Source organism: Nicotiana tomentosiformis, chromosome 7 (genome assembly GCF_000390325.3).
Source record: "Nicotiana tomentosiformis chromosome 7, ASM39032v3, whole genome shotgun sequence".
NCBI lineage: Eukaryota > Viridiplantae > Streptophyta > Magnoliopsida > Solanales > Solanaceae > Nicotiana > Nicotiana tomentosiformis.
In genome coordinates this window covers 108,737,241-108,747,209 of record NC_090818.1, presented here as the reverse complement: position 1 = coordinate 108,747,209, position 9,969 = coordinate 108,737,241, and the positions used below count along the sequence as shown (strand labels likewise).

Here is a 9,969-nt window from a genome sequence, read left to right as displayed (position 1 = left end):
TTTCACTATCCCACTAGTCGATAGCACACGTGGTATGAAATACATGTTACTGTGTTCTCACCTTATGTTGGCGCATGTGTCTTATTCTTGTAATCATTCAACACCATACGTATCTCGGTCTAGACACTTTCAAATGTCTAACTCGGATTTCTCACTTCAATAATCCTCAAATTCAACTCTTTAGAGAAACTCGCTTTTGGCTTACAAAACAAGTCATAACTGAATGGTTAAAATCGTAAATCTGACTAGTTGTCAAGACCAACTTTTACAAGTAAATATAACCTCGCATCATTCAAGGTTCTATAAGGTCTCATGTCTTCACGATTTTTAACGTAAGAGGCGATTGCTCGTGTGAGAGAGAAAATCTTGTGCCTTGTTCATCACACTTTATCAACAAAGCATCATCACATGCATACGAGATATAAGCAAAAATTTAAGAGCCAAATATTGATGAACATATTATAATAATCAATTCATTTTACAATACATAAGTATGTTCATATCCTTCGCAAACCTATAGCCATAACATGTTTTTGTCTCTAGATATTGCCTTTGTAAAAGGATCGGCTATCATGCTTCGAGTAGGAATATATTGTAAATTTATCTCTCACTTGCTACCATGTCTCTCACAATGTTATACTTTATGTCAATGTGTTTGGTATTGTTGTAATACTTAGGATCCTTTGTGTATGCAATAGCCTCTTGACTATCACAATATAGAGTCATGGGACCCTCAGAGTTCTTTGTAATATCCAAATGCTCAAGGAATCTCTTCAACCAAATAGCTTCTTGTACTGCAGACGCACAAGCAGATGCACAAGCCACAAACTCGGCTTCCATCGTCGAAAGAGCTGCACAAGTTTGTTTCTTACTTTTTCATGAAATAACACCACCATTAAGTAAGAAAGCATAACCAGATATTGATTTTCTATCATTCCAGTCACCAGCCTAGTCAGCATTTGTATATCCTCTCAAGTATAAATCATTTCTACTATAACATAGTGAATAATCTGCAGTTTCCTTTAGGTATCTGAAAATTCTCTTCACAACTTTTTCAATGATCTCTTCTAGGATTGGATTGATACCTCCTAACCAGACATATGACATAACAAATATCTGGGCAAGTACACAGCATAGCGTACATCAAGCTCCCGACAACACTTGAATAGGGAACTCGAGACATGTCTTCCTTTTCATTTTCAATCTTTGGGAACTTTTCAAGACTTAAAGTTTAGCCCTCACTATTGGATTATCCATGGATTTGCAACTATCCATGCGAAAACGCTACAAAATTTTCCTTATATAAGTTTATTGAGATAGACTCAATAAGTTTTTGGAACGATCTCTTTGGATCTTAAACTCCAAGGATATAGTCTATCTCACCCATATCTTTCATGTCAAATGACTTTGAAAGCCATGACTTGATAGTTTTTAAATACTTTAAATTATTTCCGACTAGTAAAATACCGTCCATGTAAAGAGAAAGAATTGCAAATATCCTATTGGACTTCTTCATATAAATGCAACGGTGTTTTATTGATCATAGTGAAATCATACGAGATCACCTCCTTGTAAAATCTCAAATACCATTGCCTTGAAGATTGCTTCAGGACATAAATAGATTTTTTTAATTTACAGACCTTCTTTTCTTGGCCTTTAACGATGAAACCTACAGGTTGTTCCATGCAGATTTCCTCGTTTAGTTTTCCATTGAGAAAAGTTGTCTTCACATTCATTTGGTGTAATTCCAAATTCAAACGTGCAACAATAGCCAAAAGTAAGAGAACTAAGGTAAACTTCACAAATGGTGAAAATGTTTCCTCATAAGCTATTACAGCTTCTTGAGTAACGCCTTTTGCCACCAATCGTGCCTTGTATCTTTCTATTGACCAATCCACTTTGTGTTTAACTTTGAGAACCTATTTGTTCCCAATGGCTCTACGCCGAAGCAGAAGGTCAACTAAATCCTAGACTTTGTTGGTTTTCATGGACTCTAATTCTTCTTTCATTGCTTTCATTCACTTATCCTTTCCAGGGCTCGATAAAGCCTCAGTCACAGACTTTGGCTCATCCATTTCTGTGGCAGATACCAAGAAAAAGTAATTTTCAATCTCATAAGTACGTTTGGGTATATGTTTCCTGGTACTCTTTCATAGTGACATTTAGGTTCATCAGAAGTAGTTTGGGATTGAGAATTCCCAATCCCACTCGGATCAAGAACAAGATCTTGATCAGTTTGATTATTAACCGTATCGGAAGACACTTGCTAACTATCTGAGTTCAACATTTCATAAAGAGGCTCTCCATTCTCCACCTCGCCCTTCTTTGGAAAATTATTTTCCTGAAATATGACATCTCGTGATTCAATCTTAGTAACGCTTTCATCCTCTAATTCACCAATGAACACAAGCTCGTTGGAGTATTCTGAATATCTTATAAAGATACATTTTTTGCCTTTTGGATCTCATTTACCAAACTTACTAAAAGAATCTTTTACATATACAGCACAACCCTAAGGTCATAAATCATGTAAGTTTGGTTTATGACCAGTCCAAAGCTCATAAGGAGTGGAAGAAACTGATTTAGAAGGCACTTTGTTCAATATGTAGGCTGCAATCAATAATGCATCTCCCCAAAAGGACATAGGTAAATTTACCTGCGCCATCATGGACCTTATTATGTTCAATTCTATTTCTCCTTTCTGCTACACCATTTTGTTAAGTAGTGTACGGAATAGTTAACTGTCTGGTGATGCCTTTTTCGTTACTATAACGATCCGACCGATTGTTTGGAGAATTTACATTCCATTCAACTGTTTGAAGTCTTGTGTATCTTCGTATGATGTATTATGACTTGTGTGAATCGTCGGTTTTTATTTTCAGGGGATTCCGAATTTGATTAGGAAGAATGATTCTCAACTAGGAAGCTTTAAGTTGGAAAAGTTGACCAAGTTTGACTTTTGAGTATTTGACCTGGATCGTAGTTTTGATTGTTCCATTAGGTCCGGATAGTGATTTTGGACTTGGGCGTCTGTCCCGATTTACATTTGAATATTTCTAGAATGTTTCAGCACTAATTGGCGAAAGTTGGCAATTTGAAGGTTTGGAATGTTCATATATTTGACCGAGATCTGACCTTGATGATATCAGGTTCGGATTGTCGTTCCGGGAAATGGAATAGCTTAATTATGTCATTTGGGACTTGTATGCAAAATTTGAGTTCATTCCGAGTTGATTTGAAATGGTTCAACACGAGTTTTGAAAGTTCATTAAGCTTGATTTGAGGTGTGATTCATCGTTTTGATGTTGTTATGTGTGATTTGAGACCTCGATTAGGTCCGTTTTATGTTTTTAGACTTGTTAGTATGTTCGGATAGGGTCCCGAGGGGCTCGGGTGAGTTGCAGACGTGTTTCAGACCATTTTTCTTTCATATATGGTTGCTAGTAGTTGATGGTACTGATGTTGCGCACCTGCGGTTGATTTTGCGTAGGTGCGGTGGTCGAAGAAGCGAAAATGTTATCGCACCTGTGAAAAGAGACTGAGTTTGGAGTCATCGCAGATGCGAAGATTGGGGCGCATCTGCGGCCTCGCAGAAGAGATGGTCATAGGCACAAAAGCGAGCTAGAGCGCAGAAGCGTGTTTGGCTTCGCACCTGCGGTTGCGCAGAAGCAGAGGGAGATCTGCAGGTGTGAGGGGTCGGACTTCAGAAACTTTACGCATAAGTGGAGGAAGTGTCTCAAAAGCGATGCCGCAGAAGCGACTAATATTTCGCATATGCAAAAAAGCCTGGGCAGAAGCTATAAATCGAGGACTTGGTCATTTGTATTCACATTTGTGCGACTTGGAGCTCGGTTTTGGCCGACTTTGGAGAGGAATTTTACCACAAGTATAGGGGTAAGCATTCTTGACTTGGTTTTGATTATATTTCATGAATCTATCTTCGTATTTGGCATTTGCTTGATGATTTCAAAAGAGAAATTTGGGGGATTTTGTGTAAAATTTCATAATGTGAATTTTTTAGCTTTGAACATCGATTCGGAATCGCATTTGAGTGAAATTTGTATGATTGGACTCATAATTGAATGGGTTATCGGATTTTTTGTGAGTTCGTCGAGTTCCAAGGTGTGGGCCTGGGTTTTGACTCTTTGGTTGACTTTGGACTTTTGATAAAAGATTCCACCTTTATAGATTGTATTTATTTTCTTGGGCATTATTTGATGTTTTTGAGTTCCTTTTGGCTAGTTTCGAGCCATTTGGAGGTCGGTATACATGGGATGGCATTTCTAAAGTATTATTTGGTTTGCTCGGTATTGGATTCAGCTTGTTCGAGGTAAGTAACACTTCTAAACTTGGTGCTGAGGGTATGAACCCCTGGATATACATGTTATGTGTTTGGTGTTGAGGTGACGCACATGCTAGGTGACGGGTGTGTGGGCGTGCACCGTGTGAATTGTGACTCAGTTGATTTCGTGGTACTGTGTAGCTACCTAATCTTGTTTTTATCAATGAAATTTCCACGTGCTAGAGTAATCGAGTTGTGATCCATGTTAGAAACCATGTTTAGGCTATATTCGTATTCTGTTGGGACCTACTGAGGCCATTTCTGCTGTTGAGTTATTTGCTTAAATTGCAATCACATACTCAGTCATATTCATTCATTTGCATATCATATCTCAGTCTCTGTTATTATTTGTTGCCACATCGTGTTACCATTGTTTGGGCTGATTGGCATGAGATTTGTAAGCCCAAGAGACTGGTGAAATTGATGACTGAGTTGGGGCCTGAGGGCCAGATGGCTTTATATATATTATTATTGATGGGATCGGGCTGCACGTTGTAGCAAGCCATATTGGCTTTATATATATTATTATTAATGGGATCGGGCAGCACGCCGCAACAAGCCATATTGGCTTTATATTAGCGCTTGGGCAGGATCCGCCCCTCCGAAGTCTGACATACCAGCAGTGAGCACAGGTACCATACAATGCTGAGTGACTGAGTGTGCTGAGTGATTGAGCGTTATAAGTGGGAGTACGAGACAGTGGATTGAGTACTCTGAGAGTGTGAGTACATGAGTTCATCATAGCGATGCATTGCATTTGACATGCATACTTGACATGCAGGCATAAAGATGCATTTCCTCATGTTAAACGATTTTGTGACATTCGTGATTTCACATGCACATTGACATGTAGGCACAGAGACGTACTTTCCTCATGCCATTTGAGAATGAAATATCTTATCTGTTGTTGAAAGTTTTTGGGAAAAAAATAATTTTCTAACTTACTCATATTTTGGTGATCTCGGTGAAAGATTTGGGTTTTACAGTTATGCCTGAAAAGCATGTCTATTTTCCGTATCTGTGAAGGAGCTGAGCACCATATCTTTGAGTTATTTCTTGTACTGCTTTTATTATATTGTTATGAGTTGTTGTTGGCTATTGGTGTTGGACTCTGACCGTTGTCCAAGCTCGTCACCACTTTCAACTTATGATTAGGTTTGTTACTTATTGAGTAAATGTGGTCGGTTGTAGTCATAGTACACTTCAGCACCTTGCGTGTAGATTGTGAAGTTGATGTTGCTGCGAGTGACGGGAGCTGGAATTGAGATGTACCTGCATTCCGGTTATAGCTGGCTCTTGTTCTTGGTAGTATAAATCTTTTTATGTACATTTCGAACAGATGATGTATTTATTTCATACCAGCTTTGTAAACTCTAAGTCTTAGAAGCTCATGATTTGTACTACCAGTCCTTGGGGAATTGAATAAAATTTAGTTATTTCATTTTTGACTCTTATCATTACCAATATATTGTGGTTTATTGTTAATTGACTTACTTAGCGGATTGGGTTAGGTGTCATCACGGCTAGTTGAATTTTGGGTCGTGACAGTTACACAATTCTTAAAATTTCTTTCATAGATATTCACTCCCTCTATCGGGTTTTAAGGTCTTAATTTTTTATCTAATTGATTCTCAATTTCATTCAAATATTTCTTAAGGCATTCTAGTGCTTCATATTTATGAGAAATGAAATAGACACAACCAAAGCGCATGAAATCGCCAATAAACGTAATGAAATATAAAGCACTAGAACTATACCTCACATTCATTGGACCATAGATATCATCGTGGATTAAATGCAATGGAAAATCAGCTCTCTTAGCTTTTCCAAATGGTTTACGTATAATCATTTCGGCAAGACAATTTTCACAAGTTGGCATTTTAATTTTAGAGAAAGAACCTAAATGTCCTTCCTTAGCCAATCTATTCATATGATCCTGCCCTATGTGACCTAATCTTGCATGCCATTTAATGACATCAAACCATTATCACTAGAATAACATTCCATAATACAATAGTCAACATAATAGTTATACGTAGAATAATTACAATCTAACACAATAAAAGCATCATAACGATGTCCAAAACCATAAAAAATATTATCTATAGTAATTCTAACACCATTGCGACTAAAGTTCAAATTGAAATCTTAATATAGCAGAACAGACATAGAGACTATGTTTCATCGAATCTCTAGAACATATAGGACGCCAAGCAACATCAAATATCGGTCACCATGCATGTCAATTCTGCAAGTATCTATCCACTTGACTTCAAGCTTTGCATTATTTTCCACATATACATGCCTTGATCCAGGTGAAACTCGACAAACCTCTATAAACGCTTCTCTATCATGACTCACATGGTCAATGGCCCTTGAGTCTACAATACACAAAGGATACGATCCAGTTAGTAAAATAGTGCTAGAAACATATATATCACTTAGAGATGCATTTCGAAATGCTGTCTTTTTTGGCTCAGCGCACTCACGAGCAAAATGCCTTAGAACGTGGCAATTGTATCACTTCATCTTGCTCTTATCTTTCTTCTTGTAGAATCATTTTTATTTCTTGGAACTTGACTTGTTTATTTTCTTAGAGGATCCTTCTCCGGTCTCCTTACCCTTTCCGTCATTTTTCCAGTTTCTTGCTCTTGAAGCATAATCTCTTTGTACCACTTGATTCTGCCACAAAGGCACTAGGTACAGCTTTAGCAGCACCAAGCCGCTCGTATTCAAGCTCCACGTGAAGGGAAACATCAGCAAAGGTTTTGATGTTATTATTGTAGGTCGAGTTAACCTCCAGATGTTCCCAATTATTGGGAAGAGATCGAATCACTACATGAATCTGTTGCTTGTTGACGACCAATTTTGACCCTCCCTTTTATAATTACTTTACTTGCACATAATAATTTTCAATTAATATGTTGAAAATATTTTCTGATTAATAAATACTTATTTTTATAAAAAGTTAAGTAAGTAATGGTGTTAATTAATAATTTAATATTGTATATTTATACATATATTACTCTTACTATTTGTTAAACTATTAAAATAACCTTTATGTTCATTACATAGATTTATTATTAATTTAACAAAGTTATTTCTTAATTTGGTGAAATAACCCATTATTTCAAAATAAATCCGAAATTAATGTAGTAAATTAGAAGATAAGATATTTAGTAATTAATTAACTAATTATAGTAAATAGTAGTGTATTTGATTATTATTATTTTATTTTATTTTATTAAAATTAATTAATTTTATTTAAATTAATTTTTTAAAAGGTTAAAGACTAAAGGCTACAATTGCAATTGCACAATTAAATACAATGTGACTATATGTTAAATCAATTTCAGCCCAAAACATTGGTCTAAATTCATTTGACTCGATCCACACCCACCCATTCCATTCCAACTTGGCAATTCGGGCCACCTTTATTGATCCAATGAAATTGTGCCACGTCACCTCTTCACAACACTCACAAAAGAAACACAACCAATCCAAGTCGTCCATTCTTTAGATAAACGGCTCACGGTTTATCTCATTTTCCCCTTTAATATTAACACCCCAACAGATTTAATCCCAGCCGTCCAAACCCAAAGATCCGATGGTCTCCATAATTCCTCACTTTAATTTGTTAACCCCTGAATTATCAAAGTCGTTGATTTAAACATCCAACGGCCCAGATTACACCTTTCGTTTTTAACCCTTAGAGACCGGCCCAACTATCCCAAAACCCTAATCATTTCCCCTGACTTGGCTGCCCCCTTTTCCCTTCCTCTCTCTATTCTCTCAACTCACCAGCTCAAATCAGTCACACACATTGCGCAGATTTGTGCAACGTCACAAACCAGACGCATAATCATCTCCTTTGTCTACGTGTTAGAGTAATCGAGCTGTGATCCATGTTAGAAACCATATTTAGGCTATATTCATATTCTGTTGGGACCAACTGAGGTCATTTCTGCTGTTGAGTTATTTGCTTAAATTGCAATCACATACTCAGTCATATTCATTCATTTGCATATCATATCTCAGTCTCTGTTATTATTTGTTGCCACATCGTGTTACCATTGTTTGGGCTGATTGGCATGAGATTTGTAAGCCCAAGAGACTGGTGAAATGGATGACTGAGTTGGGGCCTGAGGGCCAGATGGCTTTATATATATTATTATTGATGGGATCGGGCTGCACGTTGTAGCAAGCCATATTGGCTTTATATATATTATTATTAATGGGATCGGGCAGCACGCCGCAACAAGTCATATTGGCTTTATATTAGCGCTTGGGCAGGATCCGCCCCTCCGAAGTCTGACATACCAGCAGTGAGCACAGGTACCATACAATGCTGAGTGACTGAGTGTGCTGAGTGATTGAGCGTGATAAGTGAGAGTACGAGACAGTGGATTGAGTACTCTGAGAGTGTGAGTACATGAGTTCATCATAGCGATGCATTGCATTTGACATGCATACTTGACATGCAGGCATAAAGATGCATTTCCTCATGTTACATGGTTTTGTGACATTCGTGATTTCACATGCACATTGACATGTAGACACAGAGATGTACTTTTCTCATGCCATTTGAGAATGAAATATCTTATCTGTTGTTGAACGTTTTTGGGAAAAAACACAATTTTTTAACTTACTCTTATTTTGGTGATCTCGGTGAAAGATTTGGGTTTTATAGTTATGCCTGAAAAGCATGTCTATTTTCTGTATTTGTGAACGAGTTGAGCACCATATCTTTGAGTTATTTCTTGTACTGCTTTTATTATATTGTTATGAGTTGTTGTTGGCTATTGGTGTTGGACTCTGACCGTTGTCCAAGCTCGTCACCACTTTCAACATATGATTAGGTTTGTTACTTATTGAGTACATGTGGTCGGTTGTAGTCATAGTACACTTCATCACCTTGCTTGTAGATTGTGGAGTTGATGTTGCTGCGAGTGGCGGGAGCTGGAATTGAGATGTACCTGCGTTCCGGGTATAGCTGGCTCTTGTTCTTGGTAGCTTTAGATTTATAAATCTGTTTATGTACATTTCGAACAGATGATGTATTTATTTCATACCAGCATTGTAAACTCTAAGTCTTAGAAGCTCATGATTTGTATTACCAATCCTTGGGGAATTGTATAAAATTTAGTTATTTCATTTTTGACTCTTATCATTACCAATATATTGTGGTTTATTGTTAATTAACTTACTTAGCGGATTGGGTTAGGTGTCATCACGGCTAGATGAATTTTGGGTCGTGACAGTTACACAATTCTTAAAATTTCTTTCATAGATATTCACTCCCTCTATCGGGTTTTAAGGTCTTAATTTTTTATCTAATTGATTCTCAATTTCATTCGAATATTTCTTAAGGCATTCTAGTGCTTCATATTTATGAGAAATGAAATAGACATAACCAAAGCGCATGAAATCGCCAATAAACGTAATGAAATATAAAGCACCAGAACTATCCCTCACATTCATTGGACCACAGATATCATCGTGGATTAAATGCAATGGAAAATCAGCTCTCTTAGCTTTTCCAAATGGTTTTCGTATAATCATTTCGGCAAGACAATTTTCACAAGTTGGCATTTCAATTTTAGAGAAAGAACCTAAATGTCCTTCCT

General features: G+C 37.0%; 1 protein-coding gene across 1 annotated transcript; it reads right to left on the bottom strand.

Moving 5' to 3' along the window:
• Positions 1-948: 948 nt before the first annotated feature.
• LOC138896177 (uncharacterized) lies at positions 949-6,221 on the bottom strand. Its single transcript, XM_070180963.1, has 3 exons — positions 6,100-6,221; positions 1,641-1,878; positions 949-1,116 (listed from the first exon to the last, which is right to left on the bottom strand). Exons 1-3 carry the CDS (start codon positions 6,219-6,221, stop codon positions 949-951), a joined length of 528 nt encoding a protein of 175 aa, XP_070037064.1.
• Positions 6,222-9,969: the final 3,748 nt, after the last annotated feature.

Bases quoted from the DNA above. Each gene is read 5' to 3' on its own strand.
- LOC138896177 (XM_070180963.1), bottom strand. From the start codon at position 6,221: ATGCCAACTTGTGAAAATTGTCTTGCCGAAATGATTATACGTAAACCA. The intron at 1,879-6,099 runs GTATAGTTCTAG...GTCAATAGAAAG, and splicing joins TATGGTCCAATGAATGTGAG to ATACAAGGCACGATTGGTGG. The intron at 1,117-1,640 runs GTCTGTAAATTA...GTACTTGCCCAG, and splicing joins TTAAAGGCCAAGAAAAGAAG to ATATTTGTTATGTCATATGT.